Raw genomic sequence first — 25,671 nt, 5'->3', positions numbered from 1 at the left:
TGAAACAGGAAGGGACAAAGGGAGAGGGGGCATCAGTGGAGCTGGCGAGTGAAGAGGGACACTCCATTTGGCTGAGGACAGACCTCCTTGGCAGGTGACAGGGAGGAGAGCGGGCTTCAAAAGGAGAGGATGGGTCAAGAAGCAAAGGCCAACAACGTTGTCGAGGTCACAGTTATTTCTCCTGAGCGTCCTGTGGTCCCCTCCCTGCCCCCTTCCTCCTCACTTTGGCCCCTCTCAGTACTGTGGTCCCCACCCGTCTTCACACACAACAGGAAGAAGGCAACTGAGAACAACCCAGAATACTCTCTACAGGATGGGTCTGGTTAGCTGGGGAAGGATGCCCAGGCCACTACCAGGCTGGTGTCCACCTGGGAGAGCCAGCTTAACTCAAGCTTCTTAGGCAGGTGCCAGGACAGAAGGCCCTAGAATCCAGCAACCCTGGAACAGGACAGTGATCCTTATGGGCTAGAGCTAATCCCGGGTTAAAGGGATGGCCTTAAGAAGTTGGAATTAACCAACCAACAGCATCCCTTTGCCAGCTATATTCGGGAGGTTCTGGGGACACCAGGGGTCCATGTTCACCTTTTATGGCTAATATCTAGCAACCAAAATCATTTATTGTTCATCTTCATTGCTGCCATTTTTGGAGTGTATACCATGTGCTAGTTACTTTATTATCATCAGTAATAGCTAAAAGGCGTGGAACACTTACAGCGTGGCAGGCTCAGAACTTGACTTGTATTATCTCAGTTCATCCCCACAACAGCCCCGTGATGGAGGTACTGTGCTGGTCCCCATTTTACAGAATGGAAAACAGAAGTTCAGAGAAATGAAACAACTTGACTCATTGAAGGCCACATAGCGAACAACTGGTAGAGGCAGGATTCAAACTCAGTATGTGGGTCTCCAAAACCCACATACCATGTGCTTCAGCAGCCCGCTCCACAATCTCCAGCGTGCTTTGCTGCCTTGCTCCTAACTAGCGATGCCTTCTCCCAATTAGTAGATTAGTCATGTGTTGACACTTCTAGTCTCAGTCTAATGGCTTGTTTATTTAACTGATGGATGCTGCTCCCCATTTGAGGCCATTAGCATTTAAACAAAACAAAACAAAACAAAACTGTTGAGGCTGGCATAGTGACACTGTGTTTACTGTTTTTCTCCCAGTGTTAATTGTATTTTCCAAATATGTATTTTGATGTGCTAACGGTCCCTAAAGAGAACATCGGAACAGTTTAGTAATCTCCTCATGTAACTCCAGCCCCACTCCCCTTAATCTCCTTAGTGAGGGGGACAAATGGCTTGGGGACCAGCCTTGGCTAGGATGGGGAAGAGGGATGGTGACTGTCCCATTCTGAATAATTAGGGGGCAGAGAGACTGGGGCTGGGCTAGCAACTCTGTCCTTGGAGGCTAAGCCCTGGAGCATCCCCCCTCCACACTTGGGGAGGGAATTTCGTATTTCTTTCCAGGACAATAAGAACATCTGTGCCAAGGCAGAGGAGGAGGCCGGGCGCTCCGAGGCATCTCTGCCCGAGTCTCTTGACACTGTCCGATTGTTACTGTTTCAGTTTCTGATTGGATCACTGACCGTGTCCATTTAGAGCAGGCTGGCTTGGGTAAAGACAGTGTAGGGCTGAGGAAGGACAGAGAGGACCTGTCCGACTGGGGGTGGGGGTGTGAGTTGGGCAGGGAGCTGGACTGACTCTAAAGTGACCAGGTTACAAATAAACCGCTGCAAAGTACAGGATCAATCTTGCATCCATAAATGGGAGGAAGGAGCACTTCCACTGTCCCTCTTTCCCTGGGGTTGATTGCTGTTGATCGGGTCCAGTTTGTTTGTAGCCTCCTTACTCTGACACAGTGGGGTTCAGCTTGACCTTGGGGTAAATGGATGAGGAGCTTCAGGTTTGATCCTTATATGGGACAGTTTGCTTTACAGGGAGAAAAAAACTGGCTACTTCCTTCCTCCCAGCTCCAGTTGCAAACTGATGGGAGTTAAAGTGGGGAGTTTACGGCTCCCTGCAAACCCATTCCCAGTACTGGAAAGTCACATCACCCAGTGTGTTCTGATGAGTGCAGCCGGTTCTGGCCCTATGAAGTCGGCCTGGGACTGGGAATGAACTAAGGCAGCTCCTTATTTTCTTCCTTACTCGGGACATCCAGCTCTGGAACTGGGAGTTCTGAGGACCAGGAGGAGGTAGGCATCTGCCTCCTGCATAATTAGCTACATCAGACTCAAAAAACATTGACGGCCCATCCCTTTGGGCATCATGCTGCGCCTGGCACGAGCTAGTAATCCCGACCCGGTCCTGGCCCTCCCGAGTTTACAACCTTAAGTCACACGATAATGACACAGATCCCAAAGGCGGGCAGTTAACAAATAAATCCACTTGTCCGCCAATCACAAGGGATCCATTGAGGGAGCCACAGAGACAAACAGGGCCCCCTTCAAAGAGCTTCCAATCTGGTGGGTAAATAGGTAAGACTGAGTGAGGGCTTGGGGGAAGAGGTTCAGGCGAGGAAACGCGGTCAATTTGGGTATCACCGAACAGACTGTTTTAGAAAAAAGTGCCCATTGACCTGTGGCTGGGTTTTCTGTTCACTTGAGCCGCGCCTGCCACCCCGGACTGAGGTTTAATTCCAGTCCTCCACGCGCGTGGGGTGGATACAAAGGGCTAGAGGCAACGTAGCTCTGCGCCCGGGAGGCGGGCAGCCCGGGACTGGGAGGCGGGGGCCGAGGCGATCCGCGTGGGATCGCTCCTTCTCCTTGGGTGGTCGGGGCGTGTCAGTGGCCCTCACCTCTCTGGGCCTCACGGTCCGCAGCTAAGGTCCCTCAGGGTATTTTCGGGACAGTCCCCCTCCCACCCCATCCCGCTAGCCGCTAGTCCCTCCTGTGCACTGCGCGCTGGTGGCACAGGTTTGGGGCGGGAGCCGGGAGGAAGCTCTGGGTACAGTCATCCCATGCGGTAGGGTCGCAGCGTGTCCCCAGGGCGCGCCAGCCAGGCCCGGGTTGCGGGAGGCGCCGTGGCTCGCCCGTCCCCCAAACACTTCCGACGGGCGCCTGCGTCCCGGGCGGCCGCCGAGGGCCAGGCGGGGGAGGGGGCGACCCGGCCCAGGTTCGCGCTCCCGGGCCGTGCGCCCGCCCACGAGGTGCTGGTGGCCGGGGGACGCCGAGGCTCCCCCGAGGGCAGGCTGCGCGCCTCGCGGGGCCGGGCCGCCGCAGGGCCTGAGCGGGCGAGGCGTGTGTGTGTGCGTTTGTGTCTGTGCGGGGGGACTGCGCGGGAGAGCGAGCCGCCGACCCGGGAAGGGGTGGGTCGGGGAGCGGCGGCGGCGGCGGCGGCGGCGGCGGCGGCGGCGGGAGGAGCGAGCCGGGAACCAGGGAGGTCGGCCGGGCTGGCGGGCCCGGAGCCGCGGGGAGGGAGGGCGGAGCGCCGAGGGCGGAGATGGGGCCGCGGGAGGGAGGGGGCCGGCGGGGCGCGGCCAGGGGGCGGGGCGCCGGGACCTGGGGAAGATAAGAGCGTGCTCGCGGGGAGCGAGGGCGGGAGTGAGGGAGGGGCGGGGGACTTAGAGACCAAAGAGGAGACAAAAGGACGGGGTGGGTGGGAGGGGCGTAGACAAGCGGGGGTAGGGGAGGGGCGCCGGGGGACGCCTCGGAGGGAGGGTATGTGTGTACGGTGTGGGGGGGCTGGTGTGGGAGGGACTTAGAGAGGGACGTGAAGGGACAACATAAGAAGGGAGCGCGGGGGTACGGAGAAAGGGGGGTGGGCCGGGAGTGCTCCACCACGCTGGCCACGAAGGGGAGGGGAAGCCGCGAAGGGGAGGCCGCTGGGAGGAAGGGCCAAACACAGGGAGGGGGATCCTGGGGATGGACAGTCCGCGAGGAAGGCGGGCCGGGGCTTCGGCGGGCTCGGGAGGGGAAGGGTGAGCAGACGCGGGGAGAGGGAGTGCTGCAAGAACCCGAGGGTGGAGGCGGATGGGCGTGTGTGGAGCGCTGAGGGCAGGGATTTAACGCTGCCGACCGGGATGACCGAAAGACCACGGTGGGGGCCGCACAGACGGGACGGGGCTACCAAGGCAGGACGAAAACTGCCCAGGGGAAAGTGGGACCTACGAGGGCTGCAGAAGGGTGGCGGGGGCGGCCTCGGGCTCGGCAGGAAGGCGCCACCACCGCCCTCTGCCCGTCCCCAGCGTGCCCCGCCCCGTCCGGGGGCCCTAAGGGCAGGGGCCTGGGCCGAGGGGGAGCCGAGCCAGGGCGGTACCATTCGGAACAGAGAGGGGGGCTGGGGGGGAAGGGAGGAGCCAGGGGTCAGAACCCTGTTGGGGGCGGGGGGGGCCACACCCTGGGAAAAAGGCTTGGGCACATCCAGAATGGACCAATCAGCGAGCAAGGCCAGGGTGGCGTCAAGGGGCAGCTCCGGCCAATGGGAAGGGAGAACACTTCGGAGGTTCGGAGGAAGAAAAGAAAAAAAAAGAGCCCCACGAAACAACAATCGAATCCGTTTGGGGGCTTGGAAGGCTGGGAGTGGGCGTCGTTTATAGCACGTTCCAGCGCCTGCCCTCCCCTTTGAAGGATGGGGTCGTTTGCATCACTCCTGGGCCGCGGGGAGCACACGGAGCTGAAGAGGGTCCCGAGAAAGTAGACGGGGATTGGCCGTTTACAGGGGGCACTTGATTGGGTGCTTCGATTTGGGGGGGTGGGGTGGGTGGGACGGAGGTGGCAGCTTTGTGCTCAAAAGAGTGAAATAGAAGGTTATGGTTTCTTCGAGGGAGGCAGGAGTGGGCAGAGGTCCACCATTCCCCCCTCACTGGCTACTGACTTAAAGTGACAACCAGCAAGTGGATCGCGAATAATCTCAAACCAATGGATAACTTAAAAATACCTCTTGAGCTCTGAACACTATCAACATATTCAGTTCCCTTCCCAGCACCGGGCAGGTTCTTGAGAGGATGAGCAGTGGTAGTCCGGGCCCACAGCTGCCACTGGGAATTTTATGGACATTTATGGCGTGGCTTTTGGCTTCGGAGTTAGTCTAGGGTCCCACTGCTTAGTCACTAACTGAAATCTTAAGCCTCTAAAATAAAGGCATTGGGACTAGTTACCTTTGAGGTGGAAGCACTTGGGAACTGATCTGGAGAGTGATGGGCTCAGAAAAGAGGGCCATATTGGTGGGGGCCATTGCAAAAGAATATTCGTGGAGTGGCAGAATTTTTGGCCCAGGGATTCCAAATGTCTGCAAAGCTCCTGAAACTGTATGTAAAATGGTGTAGGTGTTTGTGCATTTTTCTGGGGAGGGTTCATAACTTCAAATTCTCAGAGGGTTCTGTGACACACAAAAATTAACCCCCATCTTGGTCTAAAAAGAGTAGGGGGACCCATCTCCAAGGCAGGAGGTGAAGTGCAGTAGTGGCTATGTCCTTTCGGAATCAATGGAGGGGTTTCTCCAATTCCTTGTGAGGAATCTTGGCTGCAGGGGCCCTCTCGATACGTATTGTCATCCAGAGAAAGGCAGGTTCCTCAGAGCCGAGAAGCTGACGTAAACTGCCATGCAGCAAAGTAATGCTTGAATAAACTATAAACAATGGTGAGGAGTTGGCCCTGCTTAGGAAGTAAAGGGAATAGAGCTTTACTTCTGAAAGCTCATCTACCTCATCTGTAAAGTAAGGGTAAAAGTGCTAACTACTCTAGATAGCAACCTGTGTAAGCCGGGAGGCTCACACATGAAAAGAAAACCATAGTGGTTAGACTTAAAGCTGAACCCAGCTTCAGCACCATCCTAGGACCAGCCTCGAGCAGAATCCAGTTGAATGATTTGTGCATAATGCTGCTAGGTTCAGAGGTTAAGAATATACAGTATTTAATTACTATCCCTGACTCTTTAAACTGGTTGTTTATGGTTATATCCGATGTGATGGATTTAAGGTTGTAGGCTAGGGTAACTTCCCTCCAGTCCAATTTAGGACAACATAGTCCTTGGTAAGAAAATAAGGTCCCCTGACAAGTGCGACTGGAGAAATGCAATGAGGAGCATCCAAAGGTGTCTTGTCTAACTTGAAGGAAATGGGAAACAACACAGAACACACTCCAGTTAAATAGATTAAAAGAATGCCTTTATTTCTAAAATGTGGCTTAACTACACCCACGGTATGCTAAGCCAGTTTTGGAACTGATCCTGCAGCTCGGAGTAAAACCGGACCAATGGAGGAGCAGCCAGGGCTCCCAGTTACAGGCACCAAGGTGTCACTACTCCAGCAACTCAATCTACAGAGATTTTCTTCAGCTGTTTTTTGTGACGTATGGAGAGTCGTTTTGGATTTCTCTGTACGACAGAGAGGTCCGACCTTGAGGAAGACCGGTAGCCCACATCCTCTGCTTTTATAGGCTTAATGATATGTCCTGGCTTGGTGACAACCTTGGGCATAGTCAGCTTTTGGAAGGACCTCTGGGTGTTCCATGTAGATCCTATAGGGGTCTGAATGGTCCTTTCAAATTGCTGATGGTGTGTGAATGGATATGGAAGCATCCGCACCTAGAAAGGAAGGCAGAGTGATGTGGCATGAGCCAGGCCTGTAAACTCTAATGGCACCTAGTCAGGTAGTTTTAGCACATAGGCCATAGTTCTACACAATGGTTGCAGTGAGTGAAGCCTCTGAGAGGCTAAGGTATCCCCATGCCCCCATCCAACCTTAGGAGTGCCAATCTGCTTGATGGCATATGGGAGTAGAGGGGCCTAATTTGGATTAGAACCTCCCTTCCCCCAGGCTTACACAGCAATCTAGGGATTGAAAAACCATCCCAACAAGGCCCCTGCAGCTATAGGAACACTACAGGAGCTGCAGGTTGCTGGCCCCTAGTGGGTCTCCCTATACAACATTGTGACTGCAAGACACATCTGAGTATTGGTGTATCTCTGTGACTCTCCTACCCTCTTCATGCTCTTAATCCCTTCCTTTCCTCCCCTTGATTCACAGGATTGATGTTTTACGGAACCCAAAGATTTCCTCCTGAATCCTGAACTCTACCAGGCTATTACACTTAGCTTCATGCTCTTCCCAAGTCTCATTTCCTTGCCCAGGATTCTTCTTCACTCCACCAAAGCGCTACCTTCAGACATATAAATAATCTTTAAACACCTCCCCAATGGCCAAAGAGGAGCAAAAAGATGTAAGCAGAAAAACGGGTAAGTTATAATCAGTAGTCTCTAGAGATACTCAATGGAACGCTCAAGAGAAACTGAGTACTGCCGGGCAGTCCTGGTGGTGGTGAAGGACACAGATTCTTTAGGTTAAGGGAGGGTCTTAGTGGGGTTGACAGCTAGATCTGTGCATGTCACCCAGAGCAAAAGAATAGAAAAAAACACCTGCACAAAATATGCAGTCTTGGGAGGATTTTCCCCCTTTGGCTCAAAGTGCTTTATTCTATTGCATGCTGGGACCTGAAGTATATATAGCTTATTAAAAAGATGAAGAAAATCAAGGGAGATTCTTGGAAAGTTATTTGTCAATTTACTGTGACTGTATTAAAAAACAAATAGTTAAGATTCCTGGAAGGGAAAGGTGATCTTTATTGAGGTCTCTATTCTGCCCTTCGCCTAGAATCCGGGCCCAGTGAAGCACCCCTTTTCTCTCCCTCTTATCCCGCAACTGCTTGTTCATTGCTTATTTTCTGGTTATATATCCTCAATTGGGATTACAATTCAATTTATGCAGCAAAATAAGATCAACAGAGTATTACTGAAATGATATTTTCTCCTCTCTTCTGTACCTATTAAATAGCCCTCCTCCACTTCAGAAGGAAAAATACAACTCATTTCAATATTAAACCGGCTGGGGACAGATCACAGGGCCACAGACTTTCAGAACTGAAGGGAACATAAAGGTCACCGAGTCCAGTCTCATTCCCAAGTCCCTTTTACACATGCTCACAACCCCAGAGCAACCCCTTCTCTCTTCTGACCGGCAGAAAGTTTTTCCTCGAACTCTGCCTTTCCTCTAACTTCTACTTTACGTGACTTCCACACGACAGCCTTCATTATACTGGAAGACCGTGATCATACTCAAATCTGCTCCTCTCTTGGGTGAACATCCCTAGCTCATTATCACATGACACAATTTTAAGTCTTTTCATTGTCCTGAACAAGTACTGGTTGATCTTCATTTTTCTTAAGATGCAGCTTAAACCTACAGCCTCTGAACATTACCTGGACTATAAACAAAAGCCTGCAGAATGGCAATTCTTAGTTTGCTGAGACCCATTTGCATCAGCATTATCTGGGGGTACTAGCTGAAAATGCAGATTTGGGGGCCTCACCATTGCTGCAAAGATTATCCTTTAACTTTCCCAGCCAGTAATTAAAACAGCAGAGTCAGTTTGGAATTATTCATCTCAGAGCCAGTGAAAACAAAAATAGATCCGATTCTGTGGCCAAGATCACACATCCCTCTTGACCACAGAGCACCAGAACGCTCCTCCCAAGCAGGAGAGCCAGGCAGAAAAGAGGAGGTTGCTAAAGGGCTCTCTATCCCTCACCTGATGAGCCACTGCATGGATGTTCCGTTTCTCATTGAGAATCACATTTGGCAAATTCTTGTCTTTCCTTGGAGGACCCTCAGGGGCTTTAACGAGAAACCTGGAAAGCAGAACGGCAGGACGTCTGACTAAGAGCATTAAGGACTTAGTCAAAAGGGCAGAGAGGACACATAAGGGTCAAGTGGGAGAACCTGGTGCCCTTCTAACAGGCTTTCTTCCCTGTTCTTACCGGCGTCTCTTCTTGGCACTGGGCTTCAGGCCCACACCACCCCACTCGCCCCAGCCAGGCAGAGTCAGGTCCACATCCTTCGGCTTACTCGCCTCCACAGCTTCCCTCTTCTCTTTCAAGAAGTCTCTGATGACATCATCCCCAGCAAAAGCTTCCTTTATCATCTGCCTTTGATCTCTCTCTTCATCTTCCTGGGAAGAAATGAACAACAGCTACAGCTTGCCTCCTGAGCCGAGGTTCGTGGCAAGACCGCTCAACTGCTGGGTCATGACATTTTAGCGCCCCCTAGGGGGAAGTGCGGAACAATGATGGTCTTGCACTACAAACCCATCGGCAGCCAATCAAGCTCCAATCTTCTCTCTAGGGTAAATATCCCTAGCTCATTATCATATGACACAATTTTAAACTTTCAGTAAGGACACTGCAGGGTAGAGGAAGAAACGGCCTGTGTTAGGAGGGGGAACTCCAAGTGGGCCTGGCCAGAATGTGGGGGTCCTCCAGCTTATATCTCTGAAAAGACAGGCACCAGGGCTCCTCTCTTGAGCAGTTTCAGTGACTTAATCGGGGAGCCCCCCCCCCCCGGATCATTCAAGATCTCACCGAGTAGAGCAAAATATTGTCAACAGCTCACTGACTCACCTTTGAGTTGTCCTGCCTGGCATCTGGTCAGAGCTCTGAGTGACTCCCTCTTTCCTCTGAGGGCTTTAGAGTCACCCCAGGGAGGATTCGGTGGCTCAGAATTTAAGGCGAGGGAGTCTCAGCAGCACTCACAAATTTGCATCTACGAAACTGTCACTGGGACAAGCTGGGCCCATACTACTCCAGACCTCTTAACTGCCGCCATGTGCCCCCAGCACAGAACTTCACTGATTCTATTCCTCGCGGAGGAAGGACACTTTCCACACCAGCTCTGATACCCCCCAATGGCCCACGACCCTGGCTCTGCTCACCAACTCCTCTACTGTCGTGGGAACTGCCAAGGACTTCATGGAAGGAGATTTTGTGGTCAGGAGGTTCTGGAGATCAATCATTTGCTCCTTCCTTTTCTTCTCCTTGGGGACACCAAGATGATTACTTGGGTTCCTCTCCAACTGCTGCCCTTCTACCACAACTCTGGGAAGCTCCTTGTTTTGAAAACATCCTTCTTTGCCCAGCTCCTCCAGTTCATCCAGAGTTCGTGCTCTCTCCGGCCTCTGCAGCAACAGAGGCTCCTCTTCCTCCCCGGCAGGTTCCTCTCTCTGGACCGCCAGAACTGTCCTCGTTGAACTCAGTTCTTGCTTCCTGGACTGATGGCTCTCCCTGTTGAGTTTCTGAGACAGTGCCCTCAATTCAGACAGCACCTCCTGGCTGCTAAGGTCTGGGGGAAGAAATGAAAGCTGTCGGAAAAGTAGGGTGGGAGCTGCCTTGTCAAGACGCGTCTACTGACCTCTCGCTGGGCGCTGGGCACCATGGGAGACATGCTAACGGGGACAAATGGTTAAGAGAAGATGCCATTCGCTGGATCTCCTGGCAAGTTCACTAATCATTACCTGTCAAGTCGTGGACAATGGAGTTTAGGAGTTAAAAGCTGCATGTTGGGAAGCAGATGTCCGGGTCCTATTCCCAGCTTTGCCAATGACTCACTGTATAACTGGAGCTGTGGCTTATTTCCCCGTAAACTCTGCTTGGGAAGATCACCCCAAATTCCAAATTTGTATTTAAAGAGCTGTTTTAGCCAGTGGCCTCTAAATTCAACTTCATTGTCATTTATTATTTGTAATCGCTAAAAAATTGTGATTTCTAATTTACACTGTAATTTCCTACTTGTAAAAACTGTATCCAGCATTGTTTTATCTTAAAGCAGCATTTCACAATCTGCTGTGGCAGAGTCAAGTAGCTCGCACTTTCCAGCCACGAGCATCATCTGAGCAAATACTGCTAGTCTCTGAGAGCCCCGAGGGAAACACAGCCGTGACATGCTTTTAAACTGTCCCTTGCGTTGACTCAAGTTGCCTCCATTCCCAAGTTCATCCTGCTCTCTAGCTCTGGCTTGAAGCCACTGGAAGAACCTACTTAGATCTGGCCTGAGGACATGCATGTTTATTTTCAAGGACTAACTTTCCTTGCTCATCTTGTTTGGGGTCCATGCCTTCCCACTATTTTAGGATACTATTTCCCCAAAGGTTTGGGATCATTCTATTTATCATCCAAGGAAGTCCAAATCCACCTTTCATTCCGCAACCAACTGTTCTACACATTTCACTAGATGGGCAGCTTTTGAGGGGGCTTGGGAGGAACCATCTTGGCCTGTGGTGCTGCTTTCTACAATCCTCTCGGAAGTGACTGCTTGCAATTATTAATCCCAGAAGTCTTTAGCTGAAAACCCTAAGTAAAGGTCCTCCAATACATTCTAAATGACAGCTCTAAAAACAAACTCTTTTTTTGCCACTGAAAAAGATTCTTGCTGTCATGTAAATGCATTCATTATTCCTCTAGGAAATATAATCGGACCCAAGAATCTGTCCAGATTCAGGTGATTTCTGAAGGCAGTTAGTTTCCTAAGCAGGCTTTATAAGGCTTTGTCCCCAGAATGGGAACTCTGACCTGCCTCAAGGGTGCTAAGGCTGCTAATTAATATATAACATGCAAATCGAGTCTGAGCATGGCGTAACAATTCTAATTTACCCTGTACCTTGTGGAGTCATTCATTCCTATCAAGAAAATCACACCCCATTATCAACATATCGACAGACAACTGCAGCGATGATTTGAAGACACTTCATAATGTCTCAAAATACGCCTCTGTGTCTGTGGGTGTGAACAACTTTCAGATTTGCCAGTCCACCACATGTACTTCTCACTGGCTTGTGGGTACCAGTGATGTTAACTCCTGCCCTTCCTTCAAGGATGGTGTACTTCTGTCTTTCTGAAGACTGGACACACACTCTAGAGCCATGCAGATGCCTGCTTATTAAATGCCTTTGAAGGAGAATGGTCATGACAAATCTGTTTTCTCTTCAGGGACCCAGGGCACTCTCTTGAAAGTACCTAGAGCCTAATCACTCTGTGACACAGGTGGGTGGACCCGGCTTCCCTCTCAGTCTGCCAAGAGCACCAGCACTAGGCACTCCTCCCCTCTGGTCCACCACTGCTCACCTTTTGCTTCTTGACTGCCCACCGGCTTGGCGATCTGGTTGAGCCCAGACTTTTGTCTAAGTGATCGCCTTTCCTCAAATTCTTTCAACAGAATTTCTTCCGCCACCACTGGTCCTTCTTCCTCACTTTCAGGAGCCTCCTGGGCTGCAGGCTCTGCAAGTTCTTCAGGGTCCCCCTGGACCTCAGCCTCTTTTGTGTCACCTGAGTGATTCCTGAACATCCAGGGGTTCGGTCTGTCTGCCTTCACCTGCACCTCATTCACCACGTCAGGGACAAAGGGTTCACCCTCTTCCTCCGCACCTCCCTCCTCTTCCGCACTCTCGGAGGCCACCTGGATCTTCTGCATCAGCTCTTTGTTCCTGGCCAATTGTTCCTGCATAGCCTGGCGAGCCTGGAGGAAAGGGTCACGGCACGAGCACCTTGTCATTAGTGACCACAGTAACACCTTTCTTGGTCCATTTCTTAGAGCTGCCTCCTCTCAATCTGACTTAAGTATTTCTTACTGGTACCTACTGTTCAAACTGCACATACACCACTGTGTTAACAGCTATGGAATAAAACGGAAGACAAATTCTTTGTCCTCAAGGAATCAACATGTGAAACAAGGTTTTAAAAAAAAAACACAAAAAAACACACAACTCCTCTCCCCTTTAACTGGACTTGCCTTCAATGCTGCTTCCCTTTCATCTCTCCCTTTCCACCTTGTTCCTGATCATTTTCCTCTCTGCCTTAGAGATTTTCTGATGCCTTTTTATTTTTTTTAAAGACTAGTCAAGTGTAGTAGTGAGAAGGGGGGAAAGAGTAGAACGAGGAGTTCGATCTGTAACTGACTGTAGACAATCAATTGAGATAACTCACTACCTTCAGACCAGCCCTAATGCCTTTTTAGAGTCCTGGTTTTCCAAGCATCCTCATGGCTCTTTCCCAACTCTGCTTCTGCTAGCATCCTTATGGATTTTCCTTTCTTTCCTCCAATTCCATCTCTGATTCTTAAGAGAATGGTATTGTTTTACATATATCAGTAATGTAACAGAGTGATCCCCCTGGTAATATTAGAGAGTAGCCTCAGAGTCCCCTTGCTGAAGTTGTCTTAAATCAGAATAAAAGTTAAGGCTTTACCTACACAGCTGAACAGCGAGCCTGGATGGTCTCTCACCCTGATGGTCTCTTACCTCCAGGTCATATTTGGCCATAACTGCCTTTGACTTTGCCCATTTCCCACTGTTCTGGTGTTTAAGGCTCATTCGCTCCTGGAAAGAAAGGGCAGAGTGAGATCCTTATTGCTTTCCGGGGAAAGTTGGTTCAAGGGTTGGAGGCCAGAGGCAGCCTCACCATCATTCTGGCCTTTTCGAGTTTTTCCAGTTCTTCCAATGCTGCAGCAGGATTGACCTTCCGCAGCTTCTCGAACTCTTTTAGGGCTTGCTTGGCCTTTCCTTTCTTCAGAAGTTTGTGATACCTATAGGATGAGAGAGGGGTATGGGGGAAGAGATTTAGCTGAACCACTGGCGGCACACACGAGTGCCCCGCCACACAAGGGGTTTCCCTATGTGGGGGAATGGAACGGACATCACAGAGCTAGCTGGCTGCAGGGAGCCGGCTCGAGACATGCGACGCCCCGCGGGACTCTCAGTCCCTGCAGCCCCCAAGGGCAGACTTCTGCAGAGCAAAGAGTCCCCTCTGCTTCTAGAACGCAAGGGAAGAGCAGAATAGGATCCAAAGAGGCAAAAAGGCAGGAAGGAAGCCCTACTGGCCTCCACAGCTGTAGAACTCAAGAGCTCATTCGGCAGGACCACTGTGTGATGATACCCTGGAAGGGAGAGAAAGTAATTGAACAGTCCTCTTTTTAGCAAAACCAAGACGGAAAGCCAAAGCCACAGGAGCAGGTACTACTGAAGGAGGCAAAACTCTCTGAGGTTGGTTTGAAAAAGAAAGAGGCTAGTCACTACTCTTTGGGACCTCTCCTACATGACCCCAGCCGCCATGGGCAAGGTTCTCTCCTAAGGACTCGCGATTCTTCCTCGTCACTTTCTTCCATGCAACCCAAGGCCGGTACACAGGGGCCTCCTTACTTTTTGCTTTTGATTTTCTTCTCTCTTCGAGCCCTGGCCTCATAGTAGGACTGCAGGGCCCGGGCCCTTTGAAGCTCTGCTCGGCGCATCTTCACCTATAACGAATGACATTTACAGTGACCCCTGGGTTTGATGGCAAATGCTGGGAGAAAGAGAGCATGTCTGGGTGGATCAAAGGGCCTAGCACACTTACCTCTTCCAGGCTCATGGCTTTGAGAGAGGCCTTTTCCATGGGAGTCAGTAAAGGGTCTGTCACTGGCTGCTTGTTCTTATGGAGGAGATTAAAAATCTCCTGCTCCAGGGGAGTTCTTGCCTTAAGGAGGTAACAGAACACTCTAAGTCTTAAATCATGCTCCTAGAGTCTCCCTCTTTACAATCCTATGGCCATATACTCTATGACATTATAATTGGAATCACGAACTGGATAGGATTGACTGTTACAGCAAGAGAAGGGGGTTCCAGGCTCGCTGTTCAGCTGTGTAGATAAAGCCTTAACTTTTATTCTGATTTAAGACAACTTCAGCAAGGGGACTCCGAGGCTACTCTCTAATATTACCGGGGTGGGGGGGGATCACTCTGTGTTCAGATTACCAATGTATGTAAAACGATAGCATCCTCTTAAGAATCAAAGCAGGATGCCCTTAAGGTCAATGCTGGCAGGAGAGAGGAACAGCAGTACCAAATTGTCAGTCTTAAGAGTTGCAAAACAAAACGGTCCCTGTATTGTTATGTATATTTGGAGCACAATACTCTTAACATAAAGTTAGGGACCTCAGATCCATATCAGCCTCCCTTTAAGAATACTTCTAGAGAAAAGGGGAAGTTAGGTCTTAAGATGAGCACAAAAAGACACTGCCTTTAACAATAAGACCTTCAGGTAATTAGCCTGCTTCCTGACAGTTCAAATTTAACTCTCATCAGTTTCTAACTTTGGCTCCAACTCCTCAGTTGCCAGTTAACTTTGCATACTAGGTGGTGTCTACGCTGATGAAATGAATGGACTGTGAACCAGTGACTTTACATGTCAACAAAAGACCCCATTTGCTGCTTGACTGATATTGTGAGGATGGCTAAAATAATCAGGCTGATCGTGTCATGGTCCACTTTGGCAAGGCACAAAGACAGCCTGGGGCAAGAGCCAGTTTCAAACTTCATGCACGTATTTTATGTGGTTTTCTTCAACGGCCATATACATCACGGTCAGTGTTAAAACTTACAAGTATCTGGACAAATGCATAAACACACATCATCACACGTTACACGGCACTATTGATCTGACCATAAACCTACTGAATAGTAAAGGTGCATGTTCTTCCATTTTTAGTATTTGCAGTAGTAATCAATCACAGGCTACAAAGTGATTTATATTACAATGTTGTAATCTCCCTCCAATTCAATTCAATTTACAAACACTTATTGATTGCAGCTACATTCCAGGCACTTGTGCAGGGTGCTAGGAATACACAATTAAGATAGTTCCTGTCCTCATAGAGCTCATAGCCTTTCAGAGGAAAGAGACATATGCACCACTAACAACACAATGGGTTAAATATTAGACCACAGGAGTAATCACAGAGGAAGGAACAATTAATTCTGATTAGGAGGTGGGGCAGCTCCGGGAATGAAGACTTTTTTTTTTTGCGGTACGCGGGCGTACGCGGGCCTCTCACTGTTGTGGCCTCTCCCATTGCGGAGCGCAGGCTCCGGACGCGCAGGCTCAGCGGCCATGGCTCACGGGCCCAGCCGCTTTGCGGCATGTGGGATCTTCCCGGACTGGGGCACGAACCCGTGTCCCCTGCATCGGCGGGCGGACTCTCAACCACTGCGCCACCAGGGAAGCCCCAGGAAGAGACTTTTTGAATTAGGCTTTGAGGCATAAGCACAATTCTACAAGGAGGTGGAAAGAGCCAAATGGAGAGATGAGTATAAGCAAAAACACAGACCTAGCGAAAGCAAAGGTATGTCAGGGAACAATGCACTGTCCAGTGTAGCTAAGATGCCAGGCACTTCTGTCTCATTCGGTAAGTGGAGAGCCTTTTGAAGGATTTTAAGCAGGAAAGTGATAATCGGTTTTGTGTTTTGGAGACAAAATCCTGGTGATTGTGTAAGGGGTTCTATGGAAGGTGTCAAATGAAAATGAGGAGAGGAACCAGGGATGTGAGAGTTATTACAGAGACAGAACTACAGGACTAGACCCCCTGCATGGGCTGGGGGTGCTGGCAGTTGAGGGGAGAAGGAGTTATGCCATTGACTGAGTTACAGCATGAAGGTCGTGGTACAGAGCTTCAGGGTCTGGGGAAGGAAAATGCCAGGCTTTCTTTGTTGTTGAGAAGTTTAGGTGCACAGGGGAGAGCCAGGTGAGGCCTGCTGGTCATATGGAACATGGGTCTGGAACTCAGAAGGAGTTGAGAGTGATCTGTACCATGTTTACAGAGCAAGAATAAAAAGGACTAAGGAGAGTCAGATAAAAAGCAAAACAGACAAGAAAACAACAGCAGGACTACGTCACAGAAGCCAAGGGAGAAGTTTTAACCACATGATGTGTTAATAGCGTCAAATAGGCTGAAGACGCAGAGGACTTGGGATCTGGCTATTGGGAGGCCCCTTGCTAACACCTTCTGAGAGAAGTTTCAGGAAGGCAGTAGGGGAAGAAGGTGAGAGAATGGAGACCAGCTCTTCCCAAAGCATGTTCCTCAGCAGCTGACAAGATTTACTTCATTTTTTAAAAGTTTAAAATTCAATGTGTTCGATTTTTAATAAAATCAGCCTGTCCTACCTGGGTTAGAGTAAGTCATAGGGGTTTCTTTACTATCTTTTCATAGCCTTTAAAAGGCCAGCGTAGGGGCTTCCCTGGTGGCGCAGTGGTTATGAATCTACCAGCCAGTGCAGGGGACATGGGTTCGAGCCCTGGCCCAGGAAGATCCCACATGCCGCGGAGCAACTAAGCCCGTGTGCCACAACTTCTGAGCATGTGCTCTAGAGTCTGTGAACCACAACTACTGAGCCTGCATGACACAACTACTGAAGCCTGCGCGCCTAGAGCCCGTGCTCCACAACGAGAGGCCACCACAATGAGAAGCCCGTGCACTGCAATGAAGAGTAGCCCCTGCTTGCCACAACTAGAGAAAGCTCGTGCGCAGCAACGAAGACACACAACAGCCAAAAATAAAAATAAATAAATAAATTTATTAAAAAAAAAAAAAAAAGTCTAGCATACACCGTGGACCGCCAATCTCCAGTAGGGGCATGTGGCATTTTCTAGCAACGGAACCCTACCAAATGCCCCACCCAGTCCCACTCCCAGGGCATACTGAGAAAAGAAGGTTTTGAGAACACTTTGGGAAATGCTAGTGTCGGCTGCCAGTGGAGGGAAGGAGGGAGTGGTGGGAAGTTACCTCACATCATTTCTAGCACTTTACAGTTTACAAATGCTTTCTCACACATTATCCCCTTTAATTCTTCTCAGCTAGAGTCAAACGGAATTTTAGGAAACTGGACCAAAACTACAAGTGCAGACATTTTGGATTCTTAATCTCCAGAAATACTAGTATATTGCTAGTCCTTGGGCTTTGCCCTCTAAGGCACTGCCAGCCACAAAGGACCCCCTGACTTCTCTGTGCCATGTTGGTGTAATTTCTCAAAGATGAACCTTAGGGCTTCCCTGGTGGTGCAGTGGTTGAGAGCCCGCCTGCTGATGCAGGGGACACGGGTTCGTGCCCCGGTCTGGGAAGACCCCACGTGCGCGGAGCGGCTGGGCCCGTGAGCCATGGCCACTGAGCCATGGCCGCTAAGCCTGCGCGTCCGGAGCCTGTGCTCCGCAACGGGAGAGGCCACAACAGTGAGAGGCCCACGTACCGCAAAAAAAAAAATAAATAAAAGATGAACCTTAGAATGAATGGTACAGCAGGTTTGTGTACAGCATCTGGGCCCCACTCTGTCTCGCACAGGGAGTTCCTGGAGATCAGAGGCTACGCCGTTCTCAGTGCAACCCGCCCCCCCGCATCTCATCTTTAATGACCAACTCGGCATTGACCTGCCATCTCTAAGGTCATACCAGCATTTGGAAAAAGCAAGGTGCAGAACCGTGTGTAGTAGTACTACTACTTTTTTGATTAAAAAAATGAGGTAAACATAAATATATCCATAAAACTCTTAAGTTAACAACAACAAAAAATGTATAAAAAAGTGGTGATCTCTGGGTGAGCATGGAGGTAAAAATGAACAGATGGGAGGACAAGGGTGGGGTCAGACTTTTCTCTATGTATTTTCTATACTTAGTTTTGAATCCTGCAAATTGTATTACCTCAATTTTTTCCCCCTAAAGTCTCCCTTCCATCCTGCAGCCACACTTTAAACCTGGTCTCTTTTTCATGTGGAAAAGGAAGCATCCTAGAAAGAGAATGGTGGTGGCTTCAACAACAGTATCTGAAACATAGCTTATCCCCGTAATGAGCAATGACTTGCTCAATTTCTAGCTATGGCGGCAGGCCATGTTTACTTTGATGATCTTTAATTACCTCAACTTCCTGACACATAGGACACCATTTTTGGATTTATAGAAAGCAGAGAAGCCATCTATCCATGGTTTGGGCACTGATGTTTTGGACTATTTTTCTACTAAAGACAGAACACCACATTATAGACTGCATAACCAATGGTGTATTGGAAAAGAAAGGCTAGCTGTTCTGAAGTTGTTCAGACTAAAAATTGAAACTTTAGGGACCGACACAGGATTACTAACTTTTAATTTTGCCAATGGCATAACTACCGTTCCACCCCCAACCCCATCATTTACTACCACCATCGTTTTGTAAAGGAAAAGCTATTTCAATACCATTAAAGTGGAAAGAATAACCTCATAATAAAAAAGAGCTGGCAACCTTACACCAGCATACTCACAATTGTCCTTTTACTTCAGACGGATGAAACATCTGCCAGAGATCATTGTTTGGGAAACCCGGCGCTAAAATACCTTTTTTATTTTCTGCAGCTCAGTCATAATGAGTTACTTGCTAAACTTCTAGTCATTATCAGCAATCTGCTATATTTTAATATGGTATTCCTTTTCAAGCAAACTTTGGTTCTGCTGCTCATATATCCCTCCTAAGGCATCATTAATGCTGCCAGGTTCCTGATCGTCCCAAGGTCAGAATGTTGGCTTTAAAAGCTTTTTTAAAAGAATCCAGTGTGTGAAAAAGAAAACATCATTATGTTCCTTCTCTATTGGCAATCAGATGTGGTCACACAAACACACGCAAATAACCATGCAGTGGACAATCCAAGCTGAGGAAGCTGAGGAAGGGCGATGACAGAGTTATGGCAACTGGCTACGAATCTTGCTCCCCCGCCCCCTCCCATTTTGACCACTCAACTAAAATGACTGCAGCTGCCATTTCGGCTTAAGGTGTCCAACAAGACCAAATGCAGGCTCTGCAATGTCCACGCGGTGCAATCTCACCTTCCAAGATGGGCTATCCTCGTGTTGCACTTACCTTCCAGCCACTGACCACATGTTCGATGGGAGCAAAGACGGACTGCTGCTTGCTCAGGGGAAAAACCAGCTGCTCTGCTTGCCGATTCTTCTGCACGACGGGATCCCATTTGGAGAGGACTTGTGAGGTTTTATTGAATGCCACTTCTCTGTGGATCTGAAACAGGCAAAGCACACAGAAAGAAAGAGCCATGAAATTAAGCATCAAACTCAAAGGACCAGCAGGAAACTAAGAGGCCATGTTTCTTAGTTTAAGAAAGAAATCAGGATGCTAGAGATTAGCTCTTGCTTACTTCTCAGGACTATGCTTCCCCTGAGATCAGTTTTAATCTTTTCCAGGGTGAGGCAACCACAACTTTCCTTCCTCCCATTTTTCAGGCCATCCCCCCTTCTCTTCTTATGCTATTTTTCCTTGTCAGTTCAATTTCTCCCCCTTAATGGACCACATTTTCTTTGACTCACCCGCTCAATCTCTTCTCTGTGAAGGGGTAACTCCACAGTCTTCTTCGATTTGACTCTATTCAGCTGCTTTTTCACAGCAGCCAATGAGGATGAAGTTTTAACAGGCTCAAGCAGATCTGAAAGGACCAGCTTTTCTCCTGATCCTGCAGAAAGGACAAACTTTCTGGTCAGACTGAGAAGTGAGGCAAAACCTCAACATCACATAGGGAGAGACCTCAGTAGAAAATGCTGGCAGACAGGCAGGTGTGCAGGGAAGCAGGAATAGTCCTCTTACTTCAGTCACTAGCCAGAGTGACGCCACTGCCTTCCTACATCCCCAAACGTGTTGGAAGGTGGAAGACAGAAAACTATTTAAAACAGTCATTTGCTTTTCTCCTGGTCTTTCTGCTTCCAGTCTTGCCCCACTTCAATTCATTCTTCACACAGCAGCCAGAGTGTTTTGAAAATGTAAATTGTAGCACGTCATGATCCTGCTGAAAATCCTCCAATGGCTCCCCATTATACTTTGGTCCCTGTCTGTCTCTCCAACCTCATGTCACCCACAGATGGAGAATGCTCCAGCCGCACTGGCCTTCTTCCTCTTCTTCAAACATGCTGAACGTGTATCTTCCTTAGCGCATTTGCGCTAGCTGCCCCCTCGCCTGGAATACTGCTCCCTATCTTTGCATGGTGACTTTTCTTGTTATTCAGATCTCAGCTTAAATTTTGCCTCTTCAGAGGCTTTTCATGCCCAGCCAACCGAAAGCAGCCACTTACGTCACTTGACTGCATCATCCTGTTGTAATTCGCTTATTGTCTCCCTGCACTAGAATGTAAGCTCCACGAAGTTGTGACTTATTCCTAACTGTAGTCCCAGAAACTGATATATGGTAGAAGCACGGTAAGTATTTGCTGAATGGATAAGCTTGGACGAATTTATTGTTACCAGTTCTGGGAGGTTATGTTAATGGTTACTAGAAGCACATAACTCATTCAAGCTGCGTAAGCTGTGAACATGGTGGAAAAGATTTGGCATCTAGACTTGTTATCAAGATAAAATCAAGTTAAAACACTGCCACTTACTAGATCATATATTCTCAATCGGGGTGATATCATTCCCCCACCCAGGGGTAAAAACTGGTTCTTCGGTGGGCAGGGGTAAAAAAAAAAAAAAAACAAAACACTTAGATACAGCCATCCCTTGGCATCCATGTACAGGGGACTGGTTCCAGGACCCACCAAGAATACAGAAATCCAAGGATGCTCAAGTCCTTTGTATAAAATGGCACAGCATTGATATTTGCACATAACCCATACACACCTTCCCATATATTTTAAATCATCTCTAGATTACTTATAATACCTAATACAAAGTAAATTCAATATAAATAGTTGCTGGTATGTGGGATAAACTCAAGTTTTGCTTTTTGGAATATTTTGAAATTTAAAATTTCAATCCACATTGGTTGAACCCACAGATGTAGAACCCACAGTTACAGAGGGCTGACTGTATTAGTTTTGTGTCCCTCCAAAGCTCAGCCTTACCTAAGAAAATCTTATTCCTGGTGGCAGAGTAGGCGAGGAGGGAGAGAGGAAGTGAGGAAAAGAAATGCCTAAAAAGGCTCCTCAGGGGAGCAATAAAGAAAAAAGTTTGAGAAACACTGTACTGGGTGAAGGTCCTTGAGTAGGTAGTTTGACTTCTCTGAGCTCCAGCCGTAGAGGAGAGATTATCTGCCTGTCTGAACTCAATGCACTGTGAGAACTCAAATAAAAATGAAATCAGGGACATGACTAAGCTCGTGAGAGGCAGCTGTCTTCATTCACGTCCCTCTACCCTAGAAGTAGCTCATCAAGCTCAGTGGGAGACCCTGACTGTGGCCTTTTGGCTTTCTTCTAGAAATGGAAGAAATTCAAGAGCATCTGACTACCCTTCTTCACCCCCTCGCATGGTAGTGTTTATGGTATGATTCATTAACCACATCAAAAACAGCTGGGGGCTTCCCTGGTGGCGCAGTGGTTGAGACTCCACCTGCCGATGCGGGGGACACAGGTTCGTGCCCCGGTCTGGGAGGGTCCCACATGCCGCGGAGCGGCTGGGCCCGTGAGCCACTGCTGCTGAGCCTGTGTGTCCGGAGCCTGTGCTCCGCAAGGGGAGAGGCCACAACATTGAGAGGCCCGCGTACCGCAAAAAAAAAACAAACAAAAAAAACGCTGGGAAGTGACCATTATGCTTTTGGAACTCCACAAGTTCCATGCAGATAGTTTCCTTTGGTTAACTTACCTTCAGAACTGACACTGAACTCTGACACCTTCAGACTAGCCTCAGATCTCTCAGCCAATTTCCGCCTGAAATTAAGCAAAACAGAATATAGAAAGAATGGATACATTTTGCTGGGGAACAAACACTTCTCTCTTCAAACAATGCTTTGGTTTCATTTCTATTCTAGAATCAGGTTTTGTCACAAAGCAACCAGGAAATCTGTTCCTAAGCTGGACATGGTAGTCTAACCATCTCTTAATGTAGGCTCAGCCCCTCAAAAACACAAGGCAATGCAAGGTAGGCATAATGAGAAAGGTATTGGACTTGAATTCAAACATACCTGGATTTGAATACTAGATCTGTCACTTACGAGCTGAGTGACTTTGGGACATGTCAATCTTATTTTCTAGTTGAAGAAACTGACATGCAGAGAGGATAAGAAACTTGCCTACAGTCTCCAAGGTACATGCTCTGACAATTGTATCTTCATTGTCTTAGGCACTCAATAAATGTTAGCTGCAGATAAGTCTCATGGAATCAGCTAGTTATAACCTGTCCAAATCGAAGGGAATGTTACCTATTCTTTCCATCAAGTGAACTGATTGCTTCCAGAAGCTTTTGATGCTTTCTTTCTCCATCACTGTCCCCCTGGAAACAGAAAAGGAAAAACCATCAGAATGATGAGGGGAGGGAAAAGACAGTATGGCAATTGAGGCCCATGTAAAATCTCTCATTCTTTTGGTCAGTGGAGAACTGGTGAATCAGATGAGGTCTGGCATGCGGGCATTCCAGCTCAAATGGAAAGAAATGCTTCAATAAGCCAAACTCCCTCATTGTAAGGAACATAGAGCCTTAGTAACCAGGAGCTAATGCCATGCCTCTGTCTTAACTTGTTTTGAGAAGAAAAGTGCCATGAGAATAATGTTTCTGTATAGAATATATAGTGTGATCTGACACAGAAACTGACATAATAAAACCAATTTAAGTAGTTTTGTCAAGAGAATAAAGAGCTGGAATTCCTATAGCAGCTGTTGGAGACCCAGCTTAATTATGCACATGTATATTTCAGTCGGATAATCAAATAACCCTCCATGGAAATCCAAACTTGGGAAATAGGGAAATCATATAATACCATGTGTTTTGGTCTTATATACTCAACTTAAGCAACCTGAGGACAGTGTATCTTATATACGATCTTGGAATTCCCATAGCACTTAATACAATATCATATACATGAAACACTAAATACAGGTATCCTCTGCTTTTTGAAAGTTTGCTTTGCTTTACGCCGCTTCACTTTCACAAAAGACCTACATTAGTACCTGCTTTGGCTAACTGAACAAAATCTGAAGAGGATTTTTGCTTTTACAAAAACAAACAAAAAGCCTTAAAATGCAAATAGCGTCTAGCATTTGTTTTGCAGTGAGTTGTTATAGAGGCAGCACATACTCAGAGTGGCACCACCAAGCCCCTTCCCTGGAAACTACACTTAGCACCTCAGCATCAAGCTGCCATAGCTTTGAACTGTCTATGAGCATCTATGCTTCATCTTGATTTATTTTGTGTTTCCATTAGCAAGATGTGTCCTAAGGTAATAGCTTCTTTGCTTTATGCCATTTTAGCTCATGAAAAGTTTTGTAGGAACACTCTAATTTGGGTAGTGGTGGAAACCTGTAACTAATTTATTTGTGAGACCTGAGCAAGTATAAACAATGTTGTCACCCCTTTTCTTTCCAGGAAATGTGGCATCTACCCTAATTTTGAGGCAGAAGGGAAATTGGAGAAGGCGGTTTAGTGGGTGTCACCCACCTCATCTTCACTGGTGCTCAAGGGGTACTCTCTTGGCAAATCCTCTAGTTCTTCCTGTTGGTTTAAAGCCAGAAGGCTGCTAAGGGAGATAAAAGAGAAATATTATCACTTGAAACAATTTTTCTTATGTTGAAATGATCTCTAAAAGATAACTGCAGTTCTTAGTACAGAACAGTCCTATCCCCTGGAAGAGGTGCAAACCAAGCAGTGTGAGCATCTTTGGAAATTTGTCAAGACATAAAATTTAGACTGCATAAGGCAGGCATCACCTGCAAGAGGTGAGCACTGGTTAGTAATACCCATACAGAACTGCATGAAAATGGAAAAGATCTAACACTCTTCAGTGACTGATTGGCACTCCATTTCCCACTGACCTCTGGTAGGCTGTAAAAATGTCAGACCCTAGGTAAGGTGGCAGAAGACGCTGTTGCCAGCCCTTGAGGCAAGGCAATATCACAATCAACATTTCTAAATCCTCCACGTGGAAGATACCTGTAAAGGTGCAAGCTTACTTAAAAGTGACATCTTGATCATTTGTTCTCAGGAATAGGGAAACGGGGAATTGGAAGAAAGCAGCTGGAGCTTGCTTGGCAAAGTAGGCGCTTAACTTAGGAGACTGGTACCCAGAAACAAATTATAGAGTCTACCATTATCTAATGGTATATGTCAAACTCTGCTAGGTACCCATTACTAAACAGATTATATTTAGTTCCCCCGGCGGGAGGCATGAAACGCCACAGAAAATGTTGTGGATGACTCCAATGAGCAAAGGTTTCCAAGATAAGAGGACTTTATAACGCAGTCACTGTCTGCGCGGAGGGTTGAAATGCTCCCCAGCAGCTGCAGAAAAAGGAGTCACGTGATAAGGAAAGTGCAACACGTTAACTTAGCTGGAGAGGGACAGGCCGCATCAGGACCAACAGGGATGAGACTAAAAAGCCGGGGAGTGGAGGGAGCGAATTAAATTAAATTAAAAGGGCTTTAAAGGATGGATCATGGAAATAGTAACGAATGGCGAAGTCTTGGGAGGGGAACAACCGACGCCAGCTAAAAGGCGGACTCCATTTCTCAAAAGCCCGGGAACCCGACCCACAACGAAACCCAGACCACTCTTCCCCTCCGCTACCCCTCACCTCTCCGCAGCCCGACTCGAGCTCATCTCTCCAGCCTGGATCTCACATGGGCCAGGAGCGGAAGCCGAAAGGAAAGCAGTTTCCGTGCCGGCCGCAAAGCAATTTCTGCTTCCGCCAATCACGCGCGACAAGGTGCGTCACTTCCGGCCCGCCCTGAGGCGTGCGAGAAACAGGAGCCGCTTCGGGAGGGTTCCGCTGGGAAGCGGGAGACTGGAGATAAAAGCTTGTCAGCGGACTACGCTTTGCTTACCCCCACCCACCACTCAGCTCTCTGGCGCGCCAGCGTCCGTCCTCCCGGCCCCCCGGGTTCCCTCGCGGCGCAGGTGGGTGAGCTTAGCGGGAGGGTGCTGCGCTATTGGGAACCGGGCAGAGCTTCCTGCGTCTGTCCGTGATCGACAGCGTCCTGCGAGCCTGCTGCCAGCCAGCTCAAGGCTTTATTGACCGCCCGGGAAGTGGCCAGCATCGTGCTAGGTCCTTGCGATCCGCCCATGGAGAAAATCCCCTTTCACCCCGCGCCCCTTTGTAATTGCAGCTCTGGGTTCCTACTTCCCTACGTAACAGAGTTTCATCCAAGAA

The 25,671-nt window shown here is 48.5% G+C and overlaps 1 protein-coding gene across 3 annotated transcripts; it reads right to left on the bottom strand.

Annotated features, from left to right (window-relative positions):
- Window positions 1-6,082: 6,082 nt before the first annotated feature.
- UTP14A (UTP14A small subunit processome component) lies at window positions 6,083-25,161 on the bottom strand. 3 transcript variants are annotated; one of them, XM_065900431.1, is made up of 15 exons: window positions 25,096-25,161; window positions 23,963-24,041; window positions 22,731-22,801; window positions 22,175-22,239; window positions 19,915-20,057; window positions 19,454-19,609; window positions 14,155-14,274; window positions 13,962-14,056; window positions 13,225-13,348; window positions 13,065-13,142; window positions 11,893-12,283; window positions 9,708-10,114; window positions 8,758-8,948; window positions 8,529-8,628; window positions 6,083-6,528 (listed from the first exon to the last, which is right to left on the bottom strand). In XM_065900431.1, exons 1-15 carry the CDS (start codon window positions 25,119-25,121, stop codon window positions 6,256-6,258), a joined length of 2,319 nt encoding a protein of 772 aa, XP_065756503.1. In that variant the 5' UTR covers window positions 25,122-25,161; the 3' UTR covers window positions 6,083-6,255. The 3 variants fall into 3 exon arrangements, with proteins under 3 accessions (XP_065756503.1, XP_065756504.1, XP_065756506.1); XM_065900432.1 differs by having other exon boundaries at window positions 23,963-24,038; window positions 25,096-25,121; XM_065900434.1 differs by lacking the exon at window positions 19,454-19,609 and having other exon boundaries at window positions 23,963-24,038; window positions 25,096-25,121.
- Between the last annotated feature and the right edge of the window lie 510 nt (window positions 25,162-25,671).

This window comes from Phocoena phocoena, chromosome X, assembly GCF_963924675.1.
Source record: "Phocoena phocoena chromosome X, mPhoPho1.1, whole genome shotgun sequence".
NCBI lineage: Eukaryota > Metazoa > Chordata > Mammalia > Artiodactyla > Phocoenidae > Phocoena > Phocoena phocoena.
Note: the sequence above shows the minus strand (reverse complement) of the source record. Positions and strands in the feature narration are given on the sequence as shown.

Bases quoted from the DNA above. Each gene is read 5' to 3' on its own strand.
- UTP14A (XM_065900431.1), bottom strand. From the start codon at position 25,121: ATGAGCTCGAGTCGGGCTGCGGAGAG. The intron at 13,349-13,961 runs GTAAGGAGGCCC...CTCATCCTATAG, and splicing joins AAGAAAATCAAAAGCAAAAA to GTATCACAAACTTCTGAAGA. The intron at 8,629-8,757 runs GTAAGAACAGGG...TCTGCTTTCCAG, and splicing joins AGTGCCAAGAAGAGACGCCG to GTTTCTCGTTAAAGCCCCTG.